Source organism: Asterias amurensis, chromosome 20 (assembly GCF_032118995.1).
Source record: "Asterias amurensis chromosome 20, ASM3211899v1".
NCBI classification, from domain to species: domain Eukaryota; kingdom Metazoa; phylum Echinodermata; class Asteroidea; order Forcipulatida; family Asteriidae; genus Asterias; species Asterias amurensis.
In genome coordinates this window covers 12,386,618-12,402,130 of record NC_092667.1, presented here as the reverse complement: position 1 = coordinate 12,402,130, position 15,513 = coordinate 12,386,618, and the positions used below count along the sequence as shown (strand labels likewise).

The 15,513-nt window shown below is 36.7% G+C and overlaps 2 protein-coding genes across 2 annotated transcripts in view; one reads left to right on the top strand and one right to left on the bottom strand.

Moving 5' to 3' along the window:
• Positions 1 to 79: 79 nt before the first annotated feature.
• On the bottom strand, positions 80 to 5,287 carry LOC139952268 (solute carrier family 66 member 3-like). Its single transcript, XM_071951346.1, has 7 exons — positions 5,082 to 5,287; positions 4,657 to 4,739; positions 4,075 to 4,147; positions 3,872 to 3,938; positions 3,148 to 3,268; positions 2,621 to 2,659; positions 80 to 2,015 (listed from the first exon to the last, which is right to left on the bottom strand). Exons 1-7 carry the CDS (start codon positions 5,246 to 5,248, stop codon positions 1,924 to 1,926), a joined length of 642 nt encoding a protein of 213 aa, XP_071807447.1. The 5' UTR covers positions 5,249 to 5,287; the 3' UTR covers positions 80 to 1,923.
• A 118-nt stretch (positions 5,288 to 5,405) lies between these two features.
• LOC139952092 (neurocalcin homolog) overlaps positions 5,406 to 15,513 on the top strand; it is a 60,400-nt gene continuing 50,292 nt past the window's right edge. The window contains exon 1 of the mRNA XM_071951044.1: positions 5,406 to 5,639. The gene's annotated coding sequence lies outside the window, so the exon portion shown is untranslated. The remainder of the gene's footprint in view (positions 5,640 to 15,513) is intronic.

Here is a 15,513-nt window from a genome sequence, read left to right as displayed (position 1 = left end):
AAGTAGAATACAATGATCCACACAAACATGCCTCGAAATTGCGTGGTTTTCCTTTTACCTCGTCGACTAACACGTCGGCCATTTATGGGGGTCAAAATTTTGACTCCCATAAATGGCCCGACTGTGTTAGTTCGCACAGTAGAAGGAAAACCACGCAATTTCGAGGCAAACTTGTGTGGATCATTGTATTCTACTTTAAAAACATCTTTCCAACCACTGCATTATATTAAAAAAACGGTTACAAACGCTTTTGTTTTGACCAACTCGTCCGATCCAAGGCAACGTGTTCCTTTAAGCAGACAAATTTCTTTGCTAGGCAACATTTGAGTGGGGCACACAGCACAACAATATAAACTTAATGTAATTTTGGCCGGTAACCTATTTCTCTAAAGCAATACTTTTTTGTGCTTAGCAAGTTCTTTGTCCTTTAAGCTTTATTATAAAATTGAGTACTGTTTAGAAACTCTGTGGAAGAAGTGCTGATAAGCAGAGTGTAAGCCAGAAATGAAGAGATTTTGAAAAGGCCCATTGAGATTCTGTTCAAAATTTTGATATTTATTTTAAATGAAAAACATAATCACAACACTTAAAATTTTTACACAATTTTATTGAGTTAAAGCAAATTTAAAAGTTGCCTGCTTTAATCAAATAAATTGCTGATTCTGAATCGAAATAAGGTTCTTGAAGTGAGGCACCTTGGGTAATTTACTGTCTGAATTTTAAAACTAATATTGGCAAGCACCATCTGTTTTAAAAGGCACATTTGTCTTATTGTCCAATTGATTCTATTTATTCTCATAAAATCAGCAATATGGGTATTAAAAAGCCTCTAAGAAGTCTGTAAAAACCTTATAATTGTGTTAGCTCTTGTACTCAAAAATATATTGCTTTATGGTTTGTCTGTCGACGTTCCCATCATTTGGACTTGGAATGTGATTATTTGATATTTGAGATGAATTAAAATATCATTAACAATATAAAAAGTCTGGAGTAAATTTAATTTTAATCAAAACTACTCAATACTCAATTGGGGAGGTAGTGCTTTCTGCTCTACCAACCAGGCTTCCGACTGATGATACGCAAGCCTACATCCGTATGGACTGTTAAAAGGGGGAACCCCGTTTCATCCCTAGGAGTAGATGGCAACGGCCTCTGGACAAAAGAATTTTAGCCCACACCTTGAAGTCTTCAGGTCTCGTGTGTCTGGCAACTTGCATTAAAAAAAATATTAAAAATACCACTTCTTTATAATTCCTAGACTCTATACACACACAAGTATTCAAACTGGTACAGTTTATGTAAAATGAGAAATAAGTATTCTGCGAAATAATACAACCACAACAAGAAGATTTGATGAATAAATCACAAATTTTTCCATTTGTAATCCGAAATCTAAGTTTTTTCAATTAAAATATGATGCCATTATATAAAACAAAACTTTTAAAAGTTTTTATTTCTTCATTGTGCCAATAGCAAAGTATGACCTTATTAATAAACAACTGTTTTGTGTGGGGGTTTTTTCTTTCTAAAAAACAATAAAGTGAGGAAACGGCCTAAAACACAAAATGTTTAAATACAGTTTTTCTGTTGATTTCCAATTGCACTAAAAATGAGTAACCAGACGAAATGGGTTTGGATGATCAGCTGAAATATTGCACGATTTCTCACATAAATTAAAACATTAAGATGTGATGAAAGCAATGTACTTTCTCACAAAATTACAATAATAGATTTCTGGCAAGATAATGTAAAAGACTTAGCAAACAAAAGATTGTTGTTTAAAACAAATCAATAACTTCACAAAATGCTTGTTCAGTGCAAATAATTATTATAGAAATACCAGTTAATAGAACAGTAATGCATTGCTCCCTCAATTCTAAATCCAACTCTAATCCTCAGAGTGCCTAGGATGTGACTGATATTTTATCTGAATTTCTTTGGCGATGGTCGGTAGTAAAGAATAGTTGCACAACCAATCACACGAAGAATGTTGGTAGGGACATAGCTTGCCAAAACTGAAGAAGAAAAAAAAATCCATACAAGAATATACAATACATTAGCACAGGAGGCAATAATTAGGCAATAAAAGTGTGAGGAGCTGTTCTTCACTGTGTGGACATGACCTGGGCCCAGTTTTAAGGCTCTGCTTTCCGTAAGCAGTAAGCAAAGAATCGGGGCGTACAGAAGCAGGGAATACTGCGCTTACACCATCAAGCATAATATTTCACGGAATTAGCAGGGAATTTTTGCTTCTTGGCATGTATACGGGATAAGCAGGGAATTTTTGCTTCTTGGCGTGTATACTTCACTTCACTAGGCAATCTTCGTTTACACAGCTAACACAGAAATTTGGCACTTGCACAGTAAGCTGAGAATGGTAATTGTAAGCGCAGAATTTCGGTGGTAAGCAGGTTAGCAGAGCCCAGGCTGGTAGCTGTTACGTTAATGGACCGAGCCCCAATTAAAGTTCGCTGTGATTATTATTTGTTTTCTCTTTAATTTCGTAAACCACATTCAAAATTTTCTCATTCGGTTTTAAAATTTCTAGTAATTATATTACTTTTCCCACCCATCTCCAAGTCATTATGTTTAAGTACCTGATTTTAAAAATGACACTTACCCACAAATTCACCAGTCAAGAAGGATGTGAGGATGCGAGCTGATTGTAGAACAACATGTAAAACAAGAAGGAGCAGAAACATTTTACAAACTAAAGGCAAAGGATACCTTTGATTTCAGAAACTGTTTGATTGTTTTAATCCTATACAAATGTAGATCTAATAAAACTAACTTACGAACATTTCATTTCAACAGGTGGACGTGTTTTTAGAATATCGCAAAACCAGAGTGAATATGTCCAAGCAGGAAGAATAATCTCTGTTTAAGTAGGATTTGAAACTGTGCATGGTGGAAGTACAATATAGAAAGGTGTGCGGTAACACCATGTAATGACTATCTCTAATGAATTGGTTTGGTTCTAAAAAGAACCTTTTGTTTCAACTCGTCTTTCGATCAGTATGCTCTGATCGTCTTCTTAATCACTGTTTACTCTGCTTGTCTTCAAGATATTTAGGCTATACGTAAATGGTGCATACATATAAATGAGGTGCAACTTTGCTCTTAAGGTTGAGACAGTCGCCAACTTACCAAATCCAGTTGCCCAAGCAATAAACCATGACAAGAAGCTGACCGATCCGGAGTCCTTACTTTGGTAAATAGCCACAATCTGAAACATGGCGCTGCACACAGAAATAGGTGTAGACAATGCCTAGAAGAAGCAGATCAGAAATGTGGTAATAAGAATCAAATAAATACAAATGAGTAAAGATTAGTTATGTAGATAGTCACAGGTCTTCACAGAATGAAGACATGCTGTTTGAAAGGAAATGATTGTTACTTATGTACTACTGGTAACTCATGTGTTGTGTAGCTATAAAATGATCAGCTGAGAAGTAGCTTGCCTGATAGTCAAAATGAAAAATACATATTTGGTTTGCGGTAACTACATGTGTGTATCTACTTGCCAGGTAGAGTTTGTTCTTAGAGAACTGTCTTGCTTAATTCTACTACCGCGGAGCAGATTGTTAGGGTGTTCGGGAGACTTCTCAGTTCTGAAAAGAACTGCCCTGCTTATTAACTATTACCTGGGCGGATGGTAAAGAAATAGGCTAGGACTACTACTTAAGCTTTTTATAGGGTTGTAATTAACTGTACTACCGCGGAGTCAGTTCTTGGGTTGGTCTCAACATTTTGACTAGCTTGCTCTAGTCATCGTCAGGAGACTGAAAAACTTGTTGACATGTGCTACTGGTATTTGACCCGCTTATGTGACCCCCAAAAAAATTTAGCTTTAGGTTTTCTGAAGACTCACCAGGAGGAATGTTGGGAACCATCTTGGGGTCAGGTCACCTCCAATGATTGTCGTTGATAAGAAGTATCTATATTATTTCAACATTAAGGTGTTTAATTAATTATTTATCATTTTTTCCAATATAATGTTTCTTGAAAACTGAGGGTGGCTGTAATTTTCTAAAAATCTAAAGGAATTTGTGGATTTTTGTCTTCAAAGGATACAGCGAGGAGAGTGCTATGACTCTTATGTCTAGTTGATCGGAGTAGTTTAGAATCAGTAAAATCACCACCCATTCTGTAAAAAAAACAAAGAAAAACATGATAAACACATTATATTTTGATTTGCCAATTAACGGGTTAGTTTTTAGTGGAAACCACGGCAGTGCCCACATGCCCCTGAACACTGTCTTGATGCCCCTTGAAATTGTTGATTTGATATGATTTATTAGGTAAACTAATCAAGCAAATACATAGGCCCTTATTACAAAATAGGCAAACAGTAAGAAACAGATTCTTTGCCGATGATAAAAAAGGGAACATCCTTATTTCCATTGAAAATCACAGTCAAAACCATGTTCCAGTAATTTTAAATTTTCCCTCAATTGCCAGGTTTTTTTTTCAAGTTTTAATTAAGTGTTAAGTTTTCAAGTGTTATTAAGCATTAATGTTCTTAGCAACTTAGTAAAAAAGGTGTGTTATTGCACATAAATATACCAGAAACGTACTCCTAGAACTATTTCGGTTTCGTCCGGGAGACGATAGACGGATGAAACCGAAATAGTTCTAGGAGTACCAGAAACATACCCTGTGTTACAAGAAATATATACTCAGCATACTGCATTAGCGGTTTGGCAAGCACAAACATATACATCATAAATACTGTATGGCTAGAAAAGATAGAAGAGAAAAAAATGTCAGTAGACCAAATCAACAAAATTTGTTTTATGCAATTTTTATCAAGTTTCACAAACAAAAAAGTATTTGCCTCAAGTTTATTATTGAGTCTTACTCTGAGTCTTATTTAGCTATAGCTATTCACTAGTTTCTTTCTTGCAGAAAACGACATTTAACGTTCAAAATTCACTTTTCTTGACCTAAAAAAGTTTTAAAACAAAAAACAAGGGGCGTTTATTTACAACTGGGTTTTAAAAATTGCGCCCTCTATTGGACAATTATTTTGACAGATTGTATGGTGATGAATGCAAAAAAACAACGCAAACAACAATTACCTTAATAGTTCCAGAAAAATACTCGTAAAACTGATTCCCCGTGCAGTCTTCAAGGTGTATAGTGTCCATACTTGCGGTATTTTCATCACAACACACGGCACTATAGAAAATAAGTTCAATATAAACAGTGCAGACGTCAACATTTCAGGTTCCATGGCGGCCGCCATCTTCCCACAATGCTGTTCGAAACGTCACAAGTTAATTGACTGGTTTCCCACCGGTGCACCAAGAGAGTAATACCATCAACATGTTGATAGAGGAGTCTGCCCGCCGGATACCAGTGAAGAGTTATTTATCATTTTGTGTGCTCCCGTTCGTTCAATGCATTTAACACACACAGTTTGCGCATAGACTTGTTGTGCACAGCATAGTAGAATTGCTCCACAACCCCTCTCTGCCAGGCAGGTTTTTATCGCCGCAAGCCATCGTATTCGTATCCACATGTAACTGAGTGCCTCACGAGCCCACATTCCGGTTATAATCTGACAGATTACGGCTTTAACAATCTTCACAGACTTTACCTCTCCTCCTCGGGTATTTGGTAGAACTACACAAATCGTGAGTACATACAAACCATTTTTTCCACGGTATTTTCCACCATTTTTTCCTCGCCTACGCTATCCTGTGTGTCTGCCAAAGATTCTTCTGTCAGTACTCTGATCGTTGTTTTCTACATACTCGGTCTGTACTCTGGTGATTGTTGACAAACTCATTGTTGATTATTGTGATTTTTGTCAGTGTCACTGTAAAAAAACTGTCAGATGCTGCACCATTTATGACTACAGTCTACTGCATGAATTGAAGTTACCATTATTGTCATTGCTCGCTGTCCTAAAGTTTGGCCTCAATTTTGAAAGAAACATTCTGTTTTTAAATGTTTATTTAATTAACAATTATTTATTGAATTAATTATATTATACATATTCTTATTATATTATAGCATGACTAGGTGAACTACACCAAGCGTGACGTATGCATTGTATGTAGTTTAGATAAAATAGCACCTCGCACCACACTAGAAAACTTATCTTAGTGTACATGAATGTTAATTGTTACTGTTTATTGAATTATTAATGGTTATGTAGTCATGTTAGTTTAATTTTAATGAAATTTCACTAACTAACCGTAGCATACGTCCGGTCGCCATAGCGTTACATGTGCGCCGTGTGTATGTTCAAGTTTTATGCTAACTCGCAATCGCACATAAATGCAGTTTGGCATCTTTAGTTTAAATGTTTTTGATATTTTTTATATATTCCTTTGATTTTGAACAATTGGTTAGCATGGTCCCATTGGGGGGTGGGGGGGCTAGCAGTACCACATCCTACAAAATCAGGAAACCTCACAGGAGGATGATTTGAAAATGTTGGTCAGAAATTTTATTGTGATAGGGCCTATTTCGTTTTCGTTTTTGACTTGACAAACGTGTACTTAATAAAAGCCAAGTGTTGTGTGCAGGTTTTAATGAAACAAATTAATTAATTTTATTTGGTTATTTACATGTTGTATGGGTTGAGGCATAGGATAGGAATTTTGTGCATCACAATAACAGTTTTAAATTATTTTTCTTTAAAAGCTGCCTGTTTGTATTGTTGGTTTCCCGTACATCATTGGGGAGAAGCATCAAAATAATAATATTAACACCAATGAAAGGAAAGTTTGTTTCCTTTTTTGCATCACATGGATTTGGTTCACATATGCCCTCAAAAGGTTAAAACAAAATGGCAAAGTCATTCGAGACCAAACAAGGAATCGTCCTACATGTATCAAGTTCAACTTTTGCAAAAGAGCCACCATTTACTACCTCCCATTTTTTAAAATAGTATCCACTGTAATAAGCTTGGGCGATATCACGATATTATCAAATATCGTGATATTAATTTGGAAACGATTTTGATATCGAATGGATTTGGTTTATCGCGATATCGATTAAATATTGCGATGTATTTGCAAGCTTAGACATCTTGCACCCCATGGGCTTGGAGTAAAACCAGAAGAATAGGTCATTAGAACACCTCTCTTATGCTATGACTGTCTCTTCTACAACTTTTACTTGGAGTTTGAAGACTGATGATGTCAAATTTAATTATATCGAATATCGCGATAATTTGTCAGCGATATATCGTGAATAAAATAAATCGATATCGCCCAAGCTTACACTGTAATGACTTGATTATTGCGTCCTGTCCAGGCCTGATACTTAACGGACGCAACAAAGGCAATGGACCCTTCCCATGAAATATGCTAATCACATTCATGCATGCGTACAGACCCTGTTTGTTGGCAAATGCCATAGAGTTGTGCACTGAGCAAACGCGCAATCGCGTCTGCGTCACGCACCCATTAGCCGTGTACAAAACAGCGCAATGTTCCCTCATTTTGCCAACCAAAACGTTAGTGCGCACGCGCTACGTGAAATTTACATATTTCATGGGAAGGGTCTATTGCCTCCATGCCCTTGGTGCCCTTGAAATGTACAATTTCCTCATAGGGTGCCCTTTACCGAGAAGAAAATGAAGTGGTGTCCTTGCCCTTTTCAAAAACAAAGCATACAGGCTTGTGCGTCTCTCCTGTTTGCAGTAGTGGGCAAGCTGTTATACTCTTGCTGTTTACTCGCATCAGATATAATGACTAATTATGTATGCGATTTGTCATCTTCCCATTGTTTAGTAGATAGAGATAAAAAGGTTTGTTGATATTTTATCGCAACATAAAAACTGGAGTGCAAAGTTTATCATCATTAAAAAGCTAAAACTATATCATTAAAATTACATCAATATATAAAAATAATTGAGTAAAAGGAAGCAACAGGCTAACACACCTACCTAAGGAAAAAACACATACCTGCACAAAATGAACACATTTGACAACTAGATTCGTTTGCTATCAGGGCTTGTTAAAAGTGGGACGAAACGATCAAGTTTCAGGTCCTGATACCAACGCCAATGCAAACAAAAAGTGATTCATTTGAAACCGAAATGCCGGTGCACTGACCTACAGTTTGAGTTATTGCTGAATCCAGATGCGAGGCAAGAACCTCCTTTGCAAATAAACTATTGTTTTTGCTTTGTTCACTGCTGAAACAGTTATTTGCTAAGGATTTAAAACCATTGCTTTTATGGAAGACTTACCTTCATCAAAGACTGACAATTAAATGAAAGATCCACTTAAAAAGTCATTGTTTTTGTGTAGTTAACTGTATTTTCTTAATTACTGCACTAGTAAGAGAGCACAAGTTTGCAGTACAATATCTTGAAACAAATAAATTTAATATTGTATGCTAATAATATTCCTGTTGATTTGGGTACTACATGTAGTTTGTTTACAAACTGTGTTGCCTCTGCTTGTTTACAAGACCAGGGTAAAAAAAAACCAGTTAATTCACTAGTGTCAAGGTGCCTCGTTCTAAAAAGAAATCTTTTTTAAATTTTACGTTCAGTGAAATTCATCATTTTTTCAAGGTCAGACCAGACAGGCGCAGGCCTGCTTATCAAATAATTACACAGTTTACTGTTTTTGTTATTATGGTGCTTCGTGTACATTGTATACTGTCCCAGAACAATGCAGTTGCAGGCCTGCTACTCAAATAAATACACTGGTTTACTGTTTTTGTCATCGTTCGTGCTTCGTGTACATTGTATCTGGTTGCAGTGTGACGGGAACAATGGGGTATTTCCGATTCATCCTGCGCTAAAACAGGCCTGCATAATTAATGAGTTCCGATAATAACTCTGCAATGTTTTGTATACAAAGAAGCTGCAGTGTGTTCCATCCCCATCAATTCTGGCTCTGGTAATTTGAGACGCAAAATTGTCAGAGGGATGAATTTTCCAATTCGTCTCTTATATTACCTACAAGGATGTTCTTCTTGTTTTTGTCTTTGTTTGTAATTTCTGAAGGTTTTTTTTTTTTATGAGGGGTGCTCATTTGCTATTTTGTATGCTGGGGTTGGTCGTTTCTTTATATTGGCCTGGGGTATTTGTTTTATTTGTTTTTGGCCGCCCTTTTTTAATTGGTTATTTTATCCCCTGGAACTACAAACATGTAGACCTACATACCCATGTCATTTTTTGGAGGATGTTCGTGTAGTTTTCTTATTGTATTCGTAATGCTTACATTAAAGGAACACGCTGCCTTGGATCGGACGTTTTGGTATACAAAAAGCGTTTGTAACCATTTGTTATAAAATGCATATGATGATTGCAAAGAATTTTTAAAAGTAGAATACAATGATCCACACAAATTTGCCTCGAAATTGCATGGTTTTCCTTTTACTTTGCGTACTAAAATGGTCGGCCATTTATGGGAGTCAAAAATTTGACTCCCATAAATGGCCGACCGTGCTTGTCGATGAGGTAAAAGGAAAACCGTGCACTTTCGAGGCATGTTTGTGTGGATCATTGCATTCTACTTTTACAAAATCTTTCTAACCATATATGCATTTTATAACAAGCGGTTACTAAGCTTTTTATAGACCAACTCGCCCAATCCAACATGTCCCAGGCGACGTGTTCCTTTAAGCTACATGTACATGTAAGCTAACATCATGATTTTCATTAGGGAGGGCATTGGACGGCTCTTTTAGATAGTGATTCGGTTCACTTTCAAGGCCTTCATTTGTATGTCTTTGTACAATTGTTAAAGCCTGAACTAATCAATAATTTAAATACAATTTAATTAAATTTTATCCTCTTTCAATGAAAGAGAGGTGCATAGACGCTACCTTTAAGCAGCACCCACTAACAGGTGGAAGCAAATTTGTATTAAAAACTTGTAGCCTTTTCTTGAAGTTGTGTTCATAAACATGAAATTGCATCACCAGTGGTGCATCTTCTCTCGACCGTGTTTCTTGTCAATATTTACCTTTACTATTAAAAGGCAAGCATTTTATGCTCAATTGGTAATTTTTTTGAAATATATATTAGCAGAAAAAATTACTTGGTAATGAGCAACGGAGAGCTGTGTTGATAGTAAATAACACATTCTGAAAAACGACTCCCCCAAAAGCAGATCTGTAATTTTTGAGAAAGAGGTAATTTCTCACCAAAATATTTGAATCTGAGAAAGACTTGAGGGCTGGAAAAGCACACAAATTTGCACAACAATGGTGGTTTTTTTTTTCATTATTCTCTTGCAACTTCGATTCACTAATTGATCCCAAATTCACAGATTTGTTATTTTATGATTGTTGGGACACACCAAGTGAGAATTGAATACTGGTCTTTGACCCGCAAAACATGTCCAGGGGTGGATTTAACAAAGAGTTAGGACTAGTCTTATCTCGAGTTAGGACCAGTTACTTGTCCTAACTTAGGACTATCCATGCAATTTGTAAACTCCTAGGACTAGTCCCAAGTTAGGACTGGTCCTAACTCTTTGTGAAATCGACCCCAATACCTTTAACCAAGACACCGTGCATGGTACAGTATGTTCACCACAAGGCCTAGCTCTATGATCTAAAATACTGACCCGCACCAGAAAACATCCATGCAGGTGACGTTGAATTGGGTAGTTAAATGCACACGTACATACATTTACATCTTAATGAGCATTTTTCAATATAATTGAACACTAATGAAAACACATTAAATGGTAATTACCTTTTTGTAATGCAAATGACTGGGCTTGATTGTCATTTGCATCTGAGGCATTCTTTATTATATACAGACAGACAATGATATAGAGCTTTCATAATGCTGTACGTACTTGTCTTCCATCATCCATCACAGTAAATTCACTGAACTAGAAATTATAAAAGACTCTAGGCCTGTACAATTAAGTATTGTCAATTTCCATGTGTGACATTTATTGTTTTCAAAGCTTGTAAAGCGATTGCATTGTAATCTTGAGGTTACAGAGTGTAGGGATTTATTTTGTACTCCGTAGACGACCATATTTTTTAGAAATCAAAATTGATTTTGTTTTTATTTCATAAAGTTTTTATTTTATACTGACAATGGGATTAGACACATTCAGTAGGAATAATTGTAAAATGTCTTTTAAGAGTGATTTGTTTTACATATTTGTAGATTATCAGTATGTTCCAGAATTTTTATAGTTTTTGTAACTTTGTACATGTACATCATTGCTTTGTTTTAGTCATGGTTTGGCAGTATCGACATGTTTTCTGTAAAATTTTAAATAAATTTCTTCGAGAGTTTGTGGGCAAAAATAGAGAGAAGATTTAGCAATTATTGATTGTATCCGACTATTATAATGGTCATTTCAGTAACTATTGTTCCTGAATGTATTGTTCCTCTATTACATTGCCCACTGACCTACAAATACATGCAATATTATGCAGCGCACAAAAGACAGTGCAATGCGCGAATCAAACTGATCACCATGGGAACCTTCTTTTTTTTTACTGTGCATGCAATCAGCATAAAGCACAAATCTGGTAATTTGGTCGTTTATAATGATGTAGACATGTCAGCTGTCTGCCGTCTAATTGCGAATTTATTCACGGTGTGTTTTTGTCGTCAGCGGATGAACAAATCGTAAGATGTTACATAGATGAACTTGAGTGAGAGTAATGTGCCTCCATTACTGGGTATAGACAATAATCAGTTCTGTGCATTACGCACACTATTCAGTTTTTACGCATCACACTCACAGAATCTTCAACCAATGATGGTGCCGCAATTTAATGGAGCGCAAACATGGCGCAAGATCAAACGATAACACAACCAGTACGCATGCGTTGTATGGCGGTAAACACTGGTAGAGAACAATGTAAAAATTACCTTGAAACTGATTGGTCTAATACAAGCTTATTGGTAGATGATGTACGTGCGCCAAGTACACTAAATTTGTGTTGATTTTCAAGTCACAAACCATAGAGTTATATATAAGAACTAGAGAGCGCATTTGCCTAGATATACGCGCCCCGTCATGCGCCCAGGCGGCCATTTTCCAAGTTGACAAAACTGGCTTCTCACAGCGTGTGTCTGTGCGGCCATTTTGTAAGTTGAACAAACAGCATCGCGTGAGTGTTCAATATAAAAAAACTCAAACATGTATTTCATATTCAACGCGCGTGCAGAATGACGCGCTTGTCATCTTGCGGTCCCGTGGCGTTTGTGCACGAAGCATCACTCGTGCGCCCTCTAGTTCTTATATAACTCTATGTCACAAACTGACTTTAGCCTGTTTCACACGAACCACTCTCTCAGATGTACCCTAGGAATTTGACTGACTACATGTACTTCTCACTTGAAATGCTAACCCTGACATCTCTTCCCTTGTTTGGGATGCAAGGTTGAGGGTGACACGTGGCTGAACAGGCACTTGTGCTCTGGATTCATCAGCACGACAAAAAACTTATATTAAAACAGTTTGTACTTAAGTACCCATTTGAACATTTAGCCTATTATTACCCCATTAAATTTTTGAAAGAGCATAAACATTATCAAAACAAAATAATTTAAGCTGGTTACCAATTGCTCACTGACCGAAATGTCCTGCCAGTATAAATGCAAAAAAATAGCCTTGTGTTTTCACCCCAAAGCAAAGTCCTTCTCAAAGCATGCTCAATGTCTAATTGAGAATATTGAGAATCCAACTGACAGAAAAAAATACAAACATGGACTCTGTTTTGGTCCAGAAGTTACATTTTGTCAATTTCCAGTAAGCTTGGGCGATATCACGATATTATCGAATATCGCGATACTAATTTGAAAACGATTTCGATAACGGATCGATTTGGTTTTAATCGAAATATCAATATATCGCGATTGCTATATATCGCGATATATCGCTATGTCGATTAAGTATCGCAATATCGCAATGTATTTCCTAGCTGAGACATCTTGTACCCCATAGGTTTGGAGTAAAACCAGAAGAATAGGTCACTAGAACACCTCTCGTGAATAAAATAAGTCAATATCGCCCAAGCTTAATTTTCAGGTGAAGCAAAAATTGTCATAATTGTACTGTACATTGTATGCATAGGTTTCAAGCACAAATTGCCGTGCAGATTGCAGACTGTATGCATTGGTTATTTAGAAACTGTTCTCTGTTTGCCTTCAACGCATATCAATATAGTAGGTTTTAAATGCAATATCAAACTGTTAGTGTTTCTTTTTGATAGCCTGGACATACAAATTGTTGATCTAATTAAGCGAGCCTGTTTCAATACGTGCCGTTTATAGAAAGTTTATTTTTAAAAAAACATTCAGATAACGCAGACCTACCAAGTCTCACGCATTAGGCGTGAGACTCACGCAATTGGGCTCTGTCTCACGCTCACACGCACAGCAACAATTTTCTCACGCATTGGGGCCAGACCGGGTTGAGCTTTGAAAAATCTCACGCATAGCTGGCCTCTGGACTTAGCATCTCTGATAACGATGTACATGTAGGTGCACGCATGCACTTTGTACATGTACACACGTTATTGTACAATGTACACACATACATGTACTGACCTAATACTTCACAAAGGCAATGGCCTCCATGCCTCTGGTCATTGCCATGATGCCCCTTGAAACATTATCAAAAGGCAAGAAAAAAATAAAGAGTCAAGAAAGTCGATAAAAGAAGTGTGCTGACCGGCAGTCTTGGCTTGTTAAAAAACAAAACCCTAAAAACAAATAATATTCTTTGTTCCCATTGCAAAAATAATATAATGTTAAAGGAACACGTTGCCTTGGATCGGTCGAGTTGGTCTTTGAAAAGCGTTTGTAACCGTTTTTTATAAAATGCATATGGGTAGAAAGATGTTGTAAAAGTAGAATACAATGATCCACACAAACATGCCTCGAAATTGCGTGGTTTTCCTTTTACCTTGTCGACTAACACGTCGGCCATTTATGGGGGTCAAAATTTTGACTCCCATAAATGGCCGACGATGTTAGTTCGCACAGTAGAAGGAAAACCACGCAATTTCGAGGCAAACTTGTGTGGATCATTGTTTTCTACTTTTAAAACATCTTTCCAACCATATGCATTTTATAAAAAACGGTTACAAACGCTTTTGTTTTGACCAACTCGTCCGATCCAAGGCAACGTGTTCCTTTAAATTGTTTTAATGGTACCTGCGGCTAAGTTTCAAACTGCCTTTATTTAGTCTAGCTTGATGGTCTGATGGTATCTGCTCTAGCAATGCAAAGGCTGTGGGTTTGAATCACACCCAAGTGATTTGCCTCTGATGGATTTTTTTCCCAATAAAACTAAAACCAAACCATATAGTGTAATTGAGAATCAAATAACATGCATTATGTACTTGGGGCAGTGGCAACATGTGTAGTCAATATTTAGACAACTTCAAACCAAACAATTATAGCCTTCAAGCGTTAGACTGGAGTGGCAGCATGGAAAAACGATTTCCTACAATTGAGCTTAAAAAAATAAAAAATAACAATCTCACGTCCCCCATACAAATTTGACATGACATTTTGATTATGGAGGTCGAACCCATAGCGATTTCCTCCCACATCAGTCCGTCACCACCTTGTACCATGTACGCTACGCTTGTTGTAGGTTCCGCTGCTTGTCACTGCTGATCAGCGCCAGCCAGAGGGAAAATGACTTACATGCTCGCTGCAAATTCAGAACACCAATATTATTCCTTGTACAATGTAACTAAATGGGTTTGTACTCACTACCATCTGGTGCCCCGTCACTCCATGAACTGATGGTTGATAATTCGATCAATACTATTCATGTGGGGACCCTGGCATTTATAAAAAAAAATTATTCTTTTTTATAGGCACAATTTTATTGCAGTTACTTTCAGTTTTTCGCTGTTTGAAAATGAAGTATGAAATAACTGTGTATTTTTGTTTTTATATATATTTTTTATTAATATCGCATTGGAACATGGTTTGGGGAACACTACCTCCTGTGCATTCAGGAGTGAAGGGCAGGATTAGATTAGTTTGTGCAGGTACATCATGTGGATGCTGCCAGTAATCTATAAAGTGATTTTGATTATTTTTGTAAAAAAAAAAAATTCACGTACAGTACGAGCAAGTCTGTAAGCTCAGTTGAGCTTTTGGCTCTAATTTTTAGAGGAGCAGGGAATAGTTTTCCTTGTATTTTCTGAAATTACCCAGGTGTTCATTTAACGCAAACCACTCATCTTTGCTAAAGGTCAGTTTGGTATCTCTACAGTTGATAGCCTTGCTGTCAATTTTCTCACCCGTTAGGTGTTTTTGTAGATAATGGGCTCGGGATGTTCGTGTGAATGGGTATTTAGAACTTCAGAACAGAAATTGCTATTTATGTTTACAGGCAACTGTACATGGATTTAAGCTCTTACCTGGAGCTTCGCGTCATGGTGAGTAAAGTGCAAAGACCCATATTCACAAGGGGCCATCTGATAGCAGCTGGTTAGCAGTTAACAAAAATGCTTAGCACATAAAGATTTATGCCTATAAATGATGGTTTTTTTTCGTCGCATCAACATCATTGCCTGTGGTGCACATAA

Coding starts and splice junctions, on each gene's coding strand:
- LOC139952268 (XM_071951346.1), bottom strand. CDS start 5,248: ATGGCGGCCGCCATGGAACCTGAAATGTTGACGTCTGCACTGTTTATA. Junction 4,740..5,081: donor ATTTTTCTGGAACTATTAAG/GTAATTGTTGTT, acceptor TATCTTTTCTAG/CCATACAGTATTTATGATGT. Junction 3,939..4,074: donor GTCATAGCACTCTCCTCGCT/GTATCCTTTGAA, acceptor GAAATAATATAG/ATACTTCTTATCAACGACAA.